At 40.3% G+C, this 17,083-nt stretch overlaps 2 protein-coding genes across 3 annotated transcripts in view; one reads left to right on the forward strand and one right to left on the reverse strand.

Moving 5' to 3' along the window:
- IMMP1L (inner mitochondrial membrane peptidase subunit 1) overlaps positions 1–17,083 on the forward strand; it is a 28,892-nt gene that overhangs the window by 7,992 nt on the left and 3,817 nt on the right. Inside the window, exons 2-5 of the mRNA XM_048950068.1 lie at positions 2,167–2,304; positions 2,975–3,063; positions 4,162–4,288; positions 16,175–16,285. Coding sequence (XP_048806025.1) covers positions 2,200–2,304; positions 2,975–3,063; positions 4,162–4,288; positions 16,175–16,285 — 432 coding nt within the window. The 5' untranslated portion in view covers positions 2,167–2,199. The remainder of the gene's footprint in view (positions 1–2,166; positions 2,305–2,974; positions 3,064–4,161; positions 4,289–16,174; positions 16,286–17,083) is intronic.
- The window catches only part of DNAJC24 (DnaJ heat shock protein family (Hsp40) member C24), a 40,372-nt gene continuing 35,275 nt past the window's right edge, over positions 11,987–17,083 (reverse strand). The window contains exons 6-7 of one of the 2 annotated variants that reach the window (XR_007377976.1): positions 14,298–14,603; positions 11,987–12,668 (exon numbers count right to left, since the gene is read on the reverse strand). The gene's annotated coding sequence lies outside the window, so the exon portion shown is untranslated. Of the gene's footprint in view, positions 14,604–17,083 lie in introns of both variants that reach the window. The other variant, XR_007377975.1, reaches the window with a different exon arrangement.

The raw sequence follows: 17,083 nt of genomic DNA on the forward strand, positions 1-17,083 counted from the left end.
GATAGTCCCTTGATATCATTCACTTGCTGTGTAATCTTATTATGCAAAGTTCTAATCTTCACCTAGAATGAATGCCTCTGGGTCAGAATATAGTCATATCGGGGTTTTTGAGGTCATGTTTTGTGATCCTTAGCTTATTCTTCTAAGTAGGGCTGGGATTTAAAGAGTATTCCCTAGACGCTAGCAGAGATAGATGGTAAAACCTGCTGCCTTTTTGGAAGACAAGACCAACATGAGGTCCCTGGTAGGATTAAACTTGATTTGTAGCTGTAGGATTTTTTAACAGATGTATTATTGGACAGGGAATAGGGGGCCACCAGCACAGCGAAATTGGATCACGATTGGCATTCTCAGGGAGTCCGCTGGCTGCTAAAACAGCAGCTGCATGTGGATTTGACTTCTTTCAGGTGAAGCGACTTCCAGTCATTTGGAAAGGATAGGATGAAAAGGAACCTTGGTGATAATTTTGATGTCTGCAAGATTTAGTACCAATGTAATGGGATTATCGGTAACACCTTCGCTGCAGAAAAAGCCACCTGGCGCTATAACTGGCAGCAACTGCGAACTAATCCTTTCCCATCTCTTGGATGTCATTCATGAGGCTCCAAGTGATTTCTACCCTGCTAGCTGTGATTAATTTTATAAACAAACAAACAAAAAACCACAATGACGGAAGCCTAGACCATGTAAGGAGAAGGGAACAGAAGAGAACAGTAATTAGATTTTGCTTTTTATTTGCTGCAGGGGAAAAGCTCTATAGTTATTGTAAAAAAAAAAAAACAAAAAAAAATTGTATTGTGTGATAAATGTGTGTAACTTTTTGTCATCGATTTAAAAAAAAAATAATAACCTATTTTCATTAGAAAAATAATGTTTCAGCGTAAGGTTTTCAGCTACCTACTGTGTAAGTAGTAGTTAGTACCTGGAGGTAATTACAGCAGGTTTTATGGCAATAATTCTGCGATAAGGATGTTCATATGGCACATCCGGGAAGTTTTGAAGGGGGCTGTGACTTAAATCATTTGTTTTATTGTCCTTTATGGCCATATTGTGTGGTGGAGGTGCCTGCCGACAGGACTTGGTGGTGAAATGAATTGTGTGATGTGGAAAGCAATTCAGGCATTTAGCATTTAGTTTTCAAACAATGCCATATTGATAGTTTTCTAGAATAGCTGTTGTTTAATGATTGCTTGGAACCTACTGGGTTTTGGTTGTGTTTTTTGTTTTGTTTTGTCTGAATTAATCTTGTTAGTTTCAAACTGTATAATCTGTATTGTATGTGTGCCCTAATTTGAAATTGCACGTCACTTTCCTGAGGAGTGGTAGAAGCTGAGGCTTATTAGGAGCTAAGAATTTGTCTCTACTGCCATAGCCATCTGATAAAACCTAGGCGTTTCAGAAAGTCCCTTGTGCCAGCACCTGTATGCCAGGATAGTGAAATCCTTGTCTCTTGGATTAGGACTTTTATTTCATACCAAATGCACACTGCACTGAGTCTTTGAGAGTCCACTAGTTGGAAAGTGGGGAGGGCAGTGATGGAGATGTCTTCACTTCTTTGCTATCCTCTTGGTTTCCTGCCATGGCAGCTGCAGTCATAGGTAGAGCCCCACTCCGTTGGGTTTCAGTTCACTCCAGCACTCAGATATTTCTCCAATTTGCTGGTGGTTGAAGGAAAGTAGTGGTGTAAGTTGTGCTGTCTTCACGTGATTAATCCCACAATGTGGGGATTGCAGCTCCCCAGCATCCGTTCAGCTCCACAGTCCTGCGGAGGGGAGGATGTTCCCATAGTTGGCAAGTGGCTGCAAATTTGAGTAGAAGTCTATTTGTGTAGCTGAGTCAGCAAACCGTTGTCAACATTCCCTCCCCATTAATTTCTGTAGCCTTGCTATGTGTTTTTTGTTTTGCTCGTGGTTCCTTTGTTTCTTTCAGCTCCCACTCAACTGCATCTCACTGACTTGCTGGGAGGGGCAGTCGGTTGTACACATGGGAGTGCCCGCTTTAGTCAATAAAAGCCCGATAGCGTTTCATCTCTTCTCATGGGCCTGATTGGTTTTAGTCGCTGTTCTTCTAAGAGCACCGTGCATTCGTTGTTAGATGCAAAAGATGGCTTTATGAATGCTACACTGCTTGCTGTCAAATGAACGATGTTCTTCTGTTTTACTGTAGACCAGAGCCAGCTGAGCCACGTAGCGCCGTGCCATGTTTCGCAATGCCCTAGGAAAAACCTTTCGATTTCTCGGGTATGCTGTGCAGTATGGCTGCGTAGCACACTGTGCCTTTGAGTACCTTGGAGGAATTGTTGTGGTAACTTTCCATTTTTATGACTTTAAAAGATATAACAACTGTAATACTAAACCTGTTATATTTCAGAATGCTGTTATTTCAGTTTTCTTCATTTTTAAGTTTTTTTTTCTAAGTGTGTTCAGTAAAAAAAAAATTAAAAAGCTCAGCTTTTTGGACAAGTTAGTGCTTCAGGCATCGCTGAAGCAAATGGGAAGCAATATGAGTAAGCATTTTGCAGAGAGTACATTCTTTCAGAAAGGCCAGAGTAGCAAAATCCCAACTCTGCAGACTTCCGGACGTTTTATGCTACTCCTCCCTTCCCCAGATATTGCTGCTGGAGATAATGGGTTTGGCTGAGAGCTCCTACTGTAGCTCTCGTGATGTTTCTCTTCACAGAGGCTGAAAACAAAGGGGTGGTGCTGCTTCCAATCTGTAGAGAAGGTGCTGAGATGTGTACCCAGGAAGCCATTGCACCCAGCACAGTGCAGGACCGGTTCTGAGCTAAAAGAGCTGTAACAGGGAATCTGGAGGCTGTCCTTCCTGCTTAAATATCAAATGTCCCACCTGAGGGTTTAATTGTTCCTTATATTACACCTTTTGTAATTTATTAGCAAATAATTGAAGACACGTGTATTTTAGTTAACGGCAGTTGACAAATAGTAATTTTTTCTCATTTATTTTTAATTTTCAGTGTTCTGGACCTTCAATGGAGCCAACAATTCAAAATTCTGATATTGTCTTTTCGGAGAACCTTAGCCGACACTTTTATTCCATTCGGAAGTATGCTCCTTTGTTGAGACTACATTTTACAGTTAGTTTGCCAGAGCTTCTCATTAACCACTTTCTATCCATCCTTTATTTTTCATACATTTTTCAGCATCTGGATTGTATTTTTTCGTACATCTCCTCTCGTGTCTGATGGAAGACAAAGCAATGGGCAAACACTATCCGTCTTCCCAAACTTACTTGTCAGAACTCATTTAGGATGCATTCTTAGAATCACAGAATAAAATCATTGCAGTTGAAAAAGGCCTCCAAGATCATCTAGCCCAGCTGTCCACCTCCTCCACCTCCTACCAATGATGCCCACTAAACCCTGTTCCTCAGTACCACATCTACGTGTCTTGAACACCACCAGGGTTGGTGACTCAACCACCTCCCTGGGCAGTGCCACCCACCTCCTGTTCCAGTGCCTTACCACTCAAGTCCATTTCACTTCTCCATCTTTGTCCAAGAAAACAGAAATTCCCTCTTCCCTCCCTTTATTTTCCCTAACGCTTTTTTTGTTTGAATATAACTTCTCCTCCTAAGTAATTTGGACTTACTTTTAAATCAAGCTGTGGGTTTTGCTGTGCCCAGATAGACCATTCAGTAACTTTTCTAACAGCCTAAGTGCAGTTTATCAAATGTCATTATGTTGTAGAGCACAGGCCCTTGCCCATTTCGTTGTGGACCATTTCACTGTACAATGTCATGTGTATAACTGGGGCAAAGATCCTACAAAGTCAGACATCTGGAGTTCTGCTGAAACATTTGTATAATGACGTATAGAAATTTGGAATCTCTTCCATATGTAAGTAACAACAGGATCAAGTGAATAGGCATTCATTTCATCAGAGCATTTTCAATTAAAATGCAGGCCTAAATGTTTTGTAAATAAATAGCAAAGCATCCAAATGTGCTTGCATTACACCTCAGTGTAACGTGTGAACTGAGAACACCAAGATGTGACTAGAGTTTTGAGCAGAAAGAACTGTCTTTCAATGTCTGGGAGTATTTTTGGAGTATGTGCATTGATACACGTCTTCAACCAGACATTCTATACTTAGTGTTCTCATTTGTTTGTGTTTGTCTCTGTTTCTGTTTTTTCCCTCCCAGAGGAGATATTGTAATTGTGAAAAGCCCGACTGACCCCAAATCAAATATCTGTAAAAGAGTAATTGGCTTGGAAGGGGATAAAGTCTGCACAAGCAACCCTTCAGATTTCCTTAAGACTCACAGCTTTGTAAGTATGAGAGTTTCTTGATTTGTAAATTAACGATTACATAAGCAAGCCTTGTAGTCTGTGAAGGATTTACGGTATCTTATTATCATAAATCATACAGTATGACGTTCATGAATTATTCTGTGCACTCAGTAAAATGTAAACCTTGTTTATGGCAAGCTGCCCTTCTCAGTGTCTTTTGCCTCGGTAGGAAGTGTAGGCAGGCCATATGACCTTTGTTTAGGTCTTCTTCCACAAGGAGTACTCTAGAAATCTCTGAATATAGTACAGCACAGATGACAGACTTGGGATTGGCCTTAAGGCAAAAGTGTTTCTACATTTTTAACGATAGGAAGTGAAATTTTGTCTTTGCAATACCTTTGAGGATTTTGCTTTCAAAATTAATGTATCTGTATGTTTCAGTGTAACAGAATTTAACTTCTGAGTACAGGTAGAAAAGTACTGCTTTAACTAACTTGCCAAAAAAATTCAGGTAAACAAGATGAAATAGAACAGAAGCAAAAATTCTTAATGCCAACTTGCCCTTATGCAAATAGACTTTAAAAAAATTTGGAAAGATCTGAGATTAAAGATCTTCAGCAACTTGTTAGGCTATCGTTAGTAGAATCATCAGAAATTGTAATCACAGAGAAAAATGTAGCTTTTTCCCTTAAGCACATTTGGCTGTTTCCTCTGCTCAGTATCTGGTGGTGGAAATACTGGGTTTTGCACAGCTCCTTGCAGCCAGCTGCGGTTTGTGATGGCTGAATCCTTTACGAGTTTAGCTACCCAAGAGTGCCAGCTTCACCAGCATCCCTTCAGGCACTGTTGCTGTGTGTGTATTGGGCATTTCAGGTAGTTTTTAGTTGAAGTGGAGGCTGTATATACCAAAATCAATGTCAACACTGTGTATAGATTCAGTGTCTGGGTTTAGTCAAGGCATGGGACCAGAAAACAAACATAGGATTGATACCGTGCTCCAAAGGGCTCAATTTGATATTTCTTTCATTCCAGTGTTGAGGCAGTACTTTTCAGGTGCCTGACTCTAATCTGTCCTGGTAAGCAACAGTACCAGTGTCAGTGACTCATTCTCCATTACATTTTGAAGGGGAGGACTGTTGTTTTTGTTGGTTTTTTTTCCCATAAATCCAACTGCTTTAATGTTGAGCAACGAAAACAAATTAAAAAGCCCCACCCCCTTTCTTACTGAGTTGAAGACATTTTCTGGTTCCTCTGCAGTAGTAATTCAGGAGAACTTCCCAGAAAGGAAAGACCTGAATGGAAGCCTGCATTCCATGTATGCTGACAGAGGCGAGCTGAATTTCTGTGAACATTTTGTTCCCCTCTTGTCTTAGTCCTGAAAAGGAATGCAGGAAAGGCTTGTGCTTCACAGGATGCGAGCCTTTCTGGAAACCCTGTGGTAATGAAATGAACATCCAGTGGAGGAATTTCTGCCACAGGTATAACTTTTCTTGTCACGGTTTTCATGTAAGTGTTGGGAGAATGAGCAGATGAGGAACACATCCATTTCCTGTTTTCCTGTGAATGTTTTTCACAAAGTCAACGTGTGCAGGTCCAGGAAAGAAGTGATTGCGCTTTCTGAGTTGTGGCATCATAACTTGTAACTAGGGGAGAGAGGATCCAGATGGAAGTACGTAAGTTTGTTAATGCAGGTCTGTTTTCCTCATATCCTTAATGGTTGCCAGACAGGTGAATCTTCCCATCTGTTCAGGAGGCACTTTATGCAAGAGAGTATTTTCAACAGCGATATCTGCACTTTATGTTCATAAATTGCACTGGATTATTCACTTGGCAGTTCTGTTCTTGCTGAGGGAGGAGAAGCAGTACGTATCCATGCTGAGGAAATGGTCGAACCAAATCCCTATTTCAGGAGAGCAGCAACGCGGCGTGCTTCGAATTCAAGCACCAAATTCTTCAAAGCAAATAGCAGCAGCAGTCGTAGAGAGACCTTGCTGTTTGTTTTGCTGCTCCCTCTTTGAGGAGAGTTAATCTGCGTTGGGTCTGGAGAAAGAGATTGTGGGAGCTCCGAGGAAAGGTTTTGGCTGGGCTCCCGAATGGCCGGCAGCGCCGCCTGCGGTGTCCGGCTGTGGCAGAGATGCGGGCACACTTTGAGAGACCAGAAACTGTCATGAGTTCTGTTGTTTGTAGCGGGCTACTAATTGCTTCTTTTAATGAGAAATCTCTGAGTGATGCTTGAATGTGCTGACTCAAAAATGTTTAAGGTCAGAGGATTGTTTGGTTTTATTATGGTGAACTGCCCAGCCTTTCTTGACTGACTTGTTTCTTGTTTTGGGGAGTGATAGTGAATGGATGTTGTCATGCTTGCAAGCTTATGGCAGCAAAGTAAACACAAAGTATGAGATGCGTGAAGTATTACTGAATTAGGCAGTTCTTACCTCAGCTTTGTCTTGTGCTGGTGTTTGGCACCCAGTAGCTGGGTATGAGGAGTTAGCTGGTTACTGGAGATGCCAGATGAATGGCAGTGTAACAAGTGAAAGCACAGAGCAGCTGCTTGTCTCAGCACTAAGGAGAGTCCTTATGCTCACGTATGATCCTATCAGCAGGAAATTTTCATGCTTAGAAATGCTACAGTAGTTGATTCCCAGGCTTCCTGGTACAGTCAGATCCTGCTTCCACCCACGTTTCATCCATGAGTACACTTCTCAGGATGGCTTCTGTGACAGGTGAATGGAGAACTGTGTATGCTCTCTGTCAAGCAGTTACACAGACAAAATCCTGCCTTGAGAAAGAACTCAAATAGATACCTGTAATTTAAAAACAGCAAACAAACCAAACATAAAAATAAAGCCACAACAAAGCCCACCAAATAAACCCCACAGAAATAAACAGCAGCAAACAAAACTTCAGAACCATTCCAAACTATAGAAAGAAAAGTAAAAAGTCCTATTTCAGTTGTGTAAGTTGTTCTGAAAAGAAGAAACTCAGTAGACTAGAAATGCAGTGGAATATGGCAGTGATGTGAACATCTTTCTGATGGTATAAAAAGATTTCTACTGCCATGGCTAGCCAAAGAAATGTCATATGGGAAAAAATATTGTGGGTCTGCACTAAGTGTAAGGATGCACCGAAAACCTGGCTCTGATGGACTCACTGTTGGACTGCAAAGTGATGGAACTATTCCCAAGCATTGAACCGATTAGTACAAAATAATGGTGTGCTTAAATTAAAATTGAAGTAAACTAAGAGTGCTGCTTTGGGCCCTGTATGGCACGTGATGCTTCCTTTGTATGTTACAGGTTAGAGCTTAGAGCAGAATAATAATGGGAGAAGTGATGCTATTTACATGAGAAGAGTTAGGTTCTTTTTTTTCCATATGCTCTTAAGCACTTTAAAATGTAGGAAAGAGGAATTTTTCTTTTCCTTGCCCCTCTTATTAGGATTTGGTGTGGAATGTGTAGGCTGGCAATTTTTCTGGGTTCTTTCAAGATTTTGTGCATATTGCTGGTGTTCATACATATCAAGTATATTTAATGCAGTAGACTTTTAAGAATGCATAACGTGTTTTTGCTGCATCAGAAGAGATATGGTCGGAACTAAAAGAGTAAACAACTAATTTAATTAATGTGGTATTCAAACCTGATTTCAATTATTTAAAAGTGTTTTTGCAGACTTATTCATTTAATCATAAAATGTAAATAACAAGGGTTAGAAATTATTAAATCTCTGAAATGGTCCTAAAATTGTTTCGAAAGGCTAATTTTCATATTTGTGTTTTCTATTTCCTGTTTTTAAAAGTCTAACGCAGGCCAAGGTTTATAATTCAGATTGAGTATCTCATTTTATTATTTGAATTTATTTTAATGCCATTTGCTTTAGCTTTAATTTCTTTAGTACCATATGTTCTTGTGCTGCGGCTCCTATTTACAGATTGAAAAAGTGAGGGGCAAGTCATCAGATTAAAGCAGCCTGAATGTCGTAAACCAGCAATATGGTAAGCTTTCGTGTCACTTAAACAGAAGTAGTACCTAATAATGTCACTTAATACAGCTAGGGTCTGTAAATAAGGAACCGCCTTTTGCAAGTCATGGTGATAAAAAGCTGAGATACAAATCCATATCTCAGCAACACTCTGCTAGTAATCAATCTCAACACAGCACTAATGCTGTGCGACTAGCTGATGTGGGGGAAGTGTGTTTACCTTGTGCTAAAATGAGGTTCATTGCGGAGATGGCATCTCCTCATCCTGTGGTTAACTCTAGAGCTAACATAATTCTGAAGATAATGCATCTTACTGTGTTTGCAGACCAGAGAAGTGGTCTTATGCAGTGCTATTAGCTCTTACACAGTCCTTGTCAAATGCTGGAAGGATACTGTATGGGTTCTGAGAATAGTGTCCTGTTAACAAAAACGACACAGTATGTTAATCTCTGTGCTGTACTGCAGAAAGTGGCTGGGCAACTGAAGGGGCAGGTTGGTATTTCAGAGTGCTCAGCTCCATTCTCTTTAAAATACAAATAATAAATAAGTATGACAGAAGAGATGCTGTAAATGAAGCAGCCATTGTGCTATCTGTCTGGTGGGAAACTAGAACTGATTTTGCACATTCACTTAGTTTGTGGCTTTGTTGAGTTTGCAGATCCCTCCATATCCCACCATGACTAGAGCTATCTTGAATCATCTGAGTAGTCATTTTAATGAAAAAACTGACTTGCCGAAATGAAAATTCCCCAGAGAAAAGAAAGAATACTATTAATCCTTTCAACAGTATTTCCAGGCTTTCTTCTGCTTAAGCAGATCAGTCTATTTACCCCCGCAGTTTTGTTTTTGATACCTCAGGAGCATACGAGTGGCCCTTCTGATCTGACACAGCAGTGTAGCTCAGGAAGGGAGCAGCAGCAAGGGCTCAGCGAGTCCCCACCAAGCTCCCTGACGTCTCAAACGTCTCTTTCTTCTCCACAGCCCTGCACCAGGTCAGCTGCTCTGAATGCAGGTGGCCACACCAGGGCAGGAGTATTGCCCAGGCCCCGACACAGCCCGGTTCTTCTGTTCAGCCAGTCCATTCCTAGGGGAAACCATAATAAGATCTCCTGTTTGATTTGAGGGCACGTTGTTTCAGGATCACCGATTTCTGAATTTGCAGCACTGTGTGCTTTTCCTCTGTGGAACACAGTCTTTGCTGTACTGGTTAGTTCGTGTTGGACCCACAGGATTCTCTGATTGCATGATTCCTCTCATCTAAATCCAGTAATAACTTCTAGGAAGCTGTGCTGGATGATGAGAGCTACTAATCAGGGGCTCACTGAAGATTTGGAGTGCAAGCTTTAGTCTGCCTACATTGTGTTTGTGTCTGAGCTGAGGCTTTTCTGACTCCCTTAAATGATGGAGATCACGCAGAGGCCTTAGGCAGACCAGCCAAAATTCAGATCATGCCTTATGGAACAAGGAGAAGGTGCCTCTAAGATCCCTTAGCCCTGCTTAGAGCATTTATAGGTCTTTGTTGCTACCAGGCTTCAGGCTTCTTAACTAGATCACTGCGTTACAGGGAAGCATTTACCAGCAATGGCAGCGTGGTCTGTGTTGCAACCATAAGTTCTGGTTGGGCTTTGAACCAGGAGGTTTTTTTTCTTGAAGCTGTACTTTAAGGTAACTGATTTCCATCCTTCTTAATGGTTGCTGGTGAGAACAGTCTATGCAAAAGTAAAAAAATTATCTTTACCATATTTGTGATCTTTTTTTTTTCCCCAAGATATTGTCAGGAGAGGTAATAGTGGTCTGGACTAATGAATCCTTGAAATAGCTTTTCTGAAATAGCTTTTATGCTGATTTGGATCAGCATAATTAACAATAAGCCTTGCATCTGAATATGAAATGAGAGTACATCAGAGGTAAAGCAAACAGTACATGCAAGTGTTCAAACAGTTATTTACCACAAGCAAGATGTTTGCAAGAGCCAAAAAGTGAAACTGATAGAGGACGTATTTTGTCTTCATTTAACTGGCACAGGCATTTCTGATCTGCAAATGTTTATGACCTTCCCCATAGAGTACGTAGTGCAGTGTTGGACAGTCCCAAATAAGAGCCCAGGAGCTACGTGTGTATTACATGAAATTTAGAAGAGCAACAATGGAAACAAAAAGCCAAACCTATACAAATAACCAATGCTTTGCCAAATTACTGCAACAGCTTCTCAAAGTTGTTTATTAAGGAACACTCCACATGTCTGCAGGATAGAGAAAAATGCTTTAAATTAAAATCTGAGTTAGCATACCTTGGCTTCTTCATATAAAGTTTCCCTGTAGCATATGTTGACATTGCCAACATTGAAGGTTAAGTGATTTTAATATTGGTTAGTAATCTATTTCAAAACCTAAAAGTAGACGAGTCTCCATATCATACCTCTTTAATGTTTTTATATTAAAAGGAACAATTTTTAATGTTCAGAATGAGTCTGTATTTCATCACAGTGAATTTCATTTCTGTAGAGAATCACATCAGTGTTTCATTGTCATCTGGACAAGGTTGTAATGAATTCTTTTTTATATACTATATAAACAACCCGAGCTAAGTACACAGTATGTCTTATGCATAAGCAGCTTAAAGCACTCAGTAAGTAAAAGGAAATCACTAAGGGCGAATTCATTTAAGAAGTGTTAAATTGTAAGTCATTCACCTTCTTATTATGCTTAGTTGGGAGATGCTCATTTAAGATCACCTGCACTTTCAGACTTGCACTGAAGTTGCTGCCATTTTGTAGCTTTTGTCAGCATGAGAAAGTTAAAGAGACATGTAGAAGCTTAACACTGAGTTTGAAAATACTGTGCTAATTAATGTCACTGGCTTTTATGGATGTGGTGACTGTATTTTAAAGTGCGTTTTTGATAAGCTTGAAGAAATGGTGTATTTGGATCATTAAAAAACAGCATCTGCTAAGTATTATTCACTCTTAGCTACGTGTTAATAAATAAAGGATTAAGGAAAGTTATGTGAGATTCTAAGTATCAAGTGAGAAAACTCGACTCTTGCATTTCTGTGCTGTATCTTTTATCCCAAATAGATGCAATTTACTTAAATAAGGCAATTTAATCAGTATTTAGTAAATTTGTCACTTGATATTGTAGATTCTTTCATCATATTTCACTTTAATCAAGAAAGGTAACACCTGTGGTTTATTCACAAAAGCTTCTTTTGTTAAATGAACACCCGCAGGCCATGAAGCAATTACATTTGTTGCTTCTACCAAAGTAGGAGGCACTTAAATAGACCTTAGTAGGGACAGATGAGAACTTACAGACTTTATTCTTTTGTCCGGCACTGAGATTAGTTCTTATCACAGCTCAAGAAGGAAGCCTCTGAACTGAAAAGAAAAGATGGGAATGATTTAGTTCTTCTGAGGTTTAAAACTCTGATATTGCTGGAGGTGATGTGAATACCTGTGAACTTATAAGAGTTCAAGCTTCATCTGCTCCCAGCTGACTGTACGTACTGGTGTTCTTTGGCACACACACTGCTCGGAATTCCAAAATGAGAGACTGTGAGAGATTCATGTTTATAATTCTTCACTTGTTCATTACAAATCTGTTTATCCATCTTTGGGATCCCCCAAAATACTCCCTCACGACCCCCAGACCAAAAAAGAAGAAAACACAGTAGCAGGAATTTCATTTAGATGGTGATTTTTATTTTCTTTTTTTGGGGGGGGTGGAGGGGTGAGGAGGGGGGGCAGATTTTATGATTTCCTCTCTTACTTGCAGTGTCTTGGTTTTCTGGTGTTGCAGTAAACACCGTGTCTGTTTCATCCCCTGGTTCTGCAGTGAGTGAGGTTTATCCGAACTGAAACGCTATAAGCCACCAATAAAAGCTGGGCTCCTCTGAATGATTATTTTGCCCTTCTGCTCTATCTGCTCCTGTAGTAGGGCCCTCACAGCCCTGGGAGGGAGAAGAGGAAGAGGCATGTGTCTAATCAGCGTCCGTATTCTCATGCATATAAGCTGCACCTCAGATAACCGGTTCTCCCTTGGAGCTGTTGTTCCTTGAAAATAAATCCTCAGATAATCTGCACAAAACCAGAGGCACTGGGGCTACCGAGGCAAAGACAGGCTGCGGGAGATCAGAGGGAGCGTGGTTTGGATGGACCTGTGCTGCTGTGGGATTGCTGCTTTGTCATGCAAGCCACCAGTTGTGTGAAAATTCAGTTGTCAGGCTTGTGGGACCCGGGCTTCTTAGAGCTGGCCCGTGTGCGACGTCTAAAATACCATCCAGCTGGGCTGAATGCTTTTGGCGTTCTTGGCAATACTTGTGAAAACATTACTGTATTCACAATGTGCTGCTGCGTAGCGATGGTAACTGGTATTTCTTACAGTCCATCACCTGTAGACACCAAAATGCAGCGTCGTGTGTTGTCAAGTGAGCAGCTTTCCCACTGTCAAAAAAAGGAGCAGCAGCCCGTCAGTGTGTAAAACCAAAAGTGCAAGTGTTGCAGCCAATTCTTTTTTCCTTTGCTTACATGTGTATCATGTCACCTGTGTTTGGTTTAACATTTTCAAGTAATCTGTATGATTCCTGTACTCCTCATCTTAATTCTGGGTCGTAGTGAGGTGCCTGGGTGATGGACAGGCATCGTACAAAGCTATTGTACTGCAGTATCTCTAGATTAATCCTACATTGTGACAGTACAGATTTAGAGGTGTATGGCCCTGTCATACTTCAATGGGAAACTACAAAAGTTACCAGAAAAGGTGAAATTCAGGATTTAGGTACATACTTCATTGCAGACGTTCTATCTGAAATGAAAACTATGAACATCTTATTTAGGTAATTAATTAGTAATTATTAGTTATGTTAGAAGTAGTAAGTGGTATACCAAAGGTGGCAAAAGTTTTTTGTGCTTTTTTTCTTTAATTTTTTTTCTTTTTAAGCTTTTTTGAACTTTGGGTGCATGGAAGATGGGAAGATCTAGAAGCAGGCCATTAAGTAGAACAGCAGCTGTAGGCTCCTGTGTATGAAACGGTAGCATGTTACAAGAAGTGATGTGCTCTTAGAAATGTGAAATGTTAATGAGAGTTTGTTGCCTTATTTCATTAAAAAAGTTTCTTTTTGTGGCAATTCATGATTCTCTTCTTGTGCAATTGCTGAGATAGACAGTCTCTCAAAATGACAGTAGTTTGGTGGTCTGTAATTCTGGAAGTTGCTGGGCATGAGATGTTTGCATTGCACCTGAAAAGCAGAGCCTTGTGTAAGGTGTGGGCACAGTGAGTGCACTGCTCATAAGCAGATGGACGTCCAGCTACCCTAACTATTGCTGCTGGACAGTCTGCACTGACTTCATCTCACAAATCTTGAGGGAAATAGGAATGGCAGCACATTCTCAGAGTCCTGTCAGAAATTGTTGGCCTGCGTAGCTGCATGTGCTTTGCAGGTCATTTGTATCTGGACAGATTCTTCTTTAAAAAATGACTTAGTGGTAATTTTTTTTAATAATCACTTGGGTAGCTTCCTTTGCCTTTTTCCTAGGTTAGCCTTTAAATTAATATGACTGATGATGCTAGCTCTGCATTGCTACTACACATCCTCAGTAAGTTTATGTTTGAACTAAGAATTCCTTTACGATGCAACAGTTAAAATGCTTTTTAAGATTTAAATTACGTTCACATTTTACTCCTCTCTGATGTTGCGGTTCAAACTCATTGCTCTTTAATTGGATCATATTGTGTGTTTTGTAAAAGGATCTGTCTGTACAAATTTTTTTATGATGAAGGTGAATCTGTTTTCAGCCTCAAGGCTGGCTTGGTAGCAGCACTGTTTCTACGTACTGGTATACTTTCTGTGAAGGGCAGGTGATGATGGACCAAAGTGTTGTTTTGTGATGGAGACATCAATCACTTCTGTTAGCTCTGACATGAGGAAAACAGTACCACAGAGAACTTGAAGATGCCATGCGGGTTGCAGGTTTTAATTCATCATTACTGCAAGCTCGATTTGCAACTACTGCATAAAAAGAGAGGTGGGTGCACTCGGCTGAGAAGTACCAATGTGCTTTGGACCTACTTACCTGACTTATTAGGTAGAAGGAAGAAGACCCGAGTGGAAGCCATCTCCCAACTTACTGCAAACTGACCCTTTTGTCCTGCTAACATAGCCGGACTCCTCTGCGTCTGCCAACAATGGACAAACCAACCATACTTTTCCAGCTCCAGCAGAACAAGGCAGTCCTTTACACAGGTGACTGTGGAAGAAGACAGCAGCAGCAGGTTTCAAAAAGGCTTAAGCATTCCTGGTCAGCAGCTCCGCATACAGATTCTAGTGCGAGTAGGCAGGGATTTACGCTCTGACACGCCTGATGCACGTATCCCAGACACTAGAGAAATATGGAGAGATTGACAGGCTCACATATGCTTTTCTTGATCAGCATCTTTTTATGCCACTGTTGGAAACAAACCAAACTACTGGTTCTCAGTCAGTATGTTAAACATTTGCCACAGCTCAACAAAAGGACAGCTGGATAGGTTGCCACCCTCAGCTCCTAGGCAGGCAGGAACATGGCTAAGCAAAGAGCCAAAAAAGGCCTACTGAAATATAAGATTGCCAGTATTCCCTGGCCAGATACCTAAAAGTACCACTGGTTGCACTTCATTCTGTTTTCCTCAAATGCTTATGAAAGGGACTTGGTTTTAGTCTTAATGGTTTACAAACTTTACTGGAGTGGTATTTCAGTCTTTTCAGTCTGTTATCCTAAAATTCTGCATACGTAGACGACTGTATTTAAGAGACTGTGGGTCTTGTTTCTAAAATATTAATGTTGACAGTACTCAGACTGTTTTTCTTGAGGTCTGTGATTCTCATTTCTCTGTATTTTGCTCTGAATTCTGGGCATAGTAACATTCCATGTACGTATTTGGTTTTGGAAAAATGCCCATTACCTTTAAGGTCCATGTCAAATACTGTCTAGATGGGGAATGTGTTGCTACTTTTAATTTTTCAGGCTGCTGTAGAATTTTGGAAAGATTAGAAAACCAATTACTAAATGTTTTATTTGGTAACTTGTAAGAGGTTATCTATACCTAAAGCGTTTCCTACAAAAGTCAAAGTAGGGGCATATTTTCTGAGCAGAAATCTTGAGTTTAAGACAAATCATGGTGACTTTTTCACTTACAGAAGCTTTGTGCTCTTACCTAGCTAACTAACACAGCTATGTTGCTATTTCTCATTTTGTCATCGGGTCAGTCTCTGAATGCCGTTCTTCTACGGTCTGTAATGTAGTTAAGGCATAATATATATAGGCAATGAAAGATCTTTGTCATATAGTATAAGGTCACCATCATTAATTTTCAAATTATAAAAAGGGATTTGCTGTTTTGTGATCATCATTATTGCAATATAATGTGTTGTGGATTCTGCCTGCGCATAGAATGAACTGTGATCTTAATTAGAACTTTGACAAGCCTACTCCGATAAAATGATGAGATTATTCGTAATTGATGTCACAATCAATTACCAGTTAGTTCATCATGAATCTACTAACAGGTCTAGCCTTGGTGCTGGCCCCAGGATGTTGATGAGTGTGTGGCTGCCCTGTTCATGCTGTTACTGCGACAGGAGGGCAGATTTTCAGTCAACATCCTAATGACCTCTTTTGAAGTCTATTAAATTAATGACCCTGTCACATTGGTCTAACCTCTTACATCTTCATTTTGGATTTTTTGTTGCAAACCATTGTTTTTTGAGAACATGATAGAACAGATACTTCAGAGCACTCCCTCTCATCCCTCCAAATCTGGCACTGTGTCTTATTAGATAAAATAAAAAGTAGTTTATTATACAGTCATGAAATATAGAAAGCAGAAATTAGGTTACGTAAGGCAAACCGTATGCAATACCTTTCTGTTCCTTTTTCTCTTTACAATTCAATTCAATCCTGCTTAATCATAGGTGCCTAAAGGACACGTTTGGTTAGAAGGTGATAATCTGAGGAACTCTACAGATTCCAGGTGCTATGGACCTGTTCCTTATGGACTGATAAGAGGACGCATTTGTTTTAAGGTATTTATAGTACCTAAAATATTTGCATTAATATATGTGTAATGCATGTTTCTTGGGCACTAAACTTGCTGCCTTAAGTGTCTGACCAAAGCAGACCTGAAGGAGAGCTCAAACGCACTGGACACTTGCTGTAGGGGGGTAACATAACAACGTTTTGAGGTTCGGTGGGAATTCTTGAGCACGGATTTGGTTTTTGAGAATCCTTCTTTGAGCAGTCGCTGCCTTTAAGAACTGACAATTATTCTGCAAGCAAAACCAAACTGTATACAAATATACACACACTGCTGCATGAAAAGTATACTCCATCCTTAATGTGATTTTTGCTTTTGCAAAATGGTGAAGGGCTGCTTCCTACTTTTGTGTTGCTGTAGCTTGAGAAATGTACTTCCGTCATGGAGAAACCAAAGGTGGAGATCCTAGGACTTGCATACATAGCTTAGACTTGTGGACTGGCCTTGCTAACTCTGTGGAAAAGCTTTAACAGTGAAGTCAAATCTGTGCTACTGCAATCATCCTCCACTTCTATACTAAAAAACCAAAGACTCTTGAATATTGTATAAACCTACATGGCTCCTTCGTCTACTTCAGCAAGTCTAAAGCTTTATTTCACACTAAGCTACCTTTTCGTGTTGTCTGCATTATTAATTTAATCATTTACCAAGAAGAAGGAACTAAAACAATCTCCTCACCATAACAATTGTAACAGGAGAGGGAGAGCGTACTGCATGGACTTACGGGCTAGCTTTTCAAGAGCTAGACTTCAAATGGTATCATTCAGAACAATTATTTTGAAAACTA

This window comes from Lagopus muta, chromosome 6 (assembly GCF_023343835.1).
Source record: "Lagopus muta isolate bLagMut1 chromosome 6, bLagMut1 primary, whole genome shotgun sequence".
NCBI lineage: Eukaryota > Metazoa > Chordata > Aves > Galliformes > Phasianidae > Lagopus > Lagopus muta.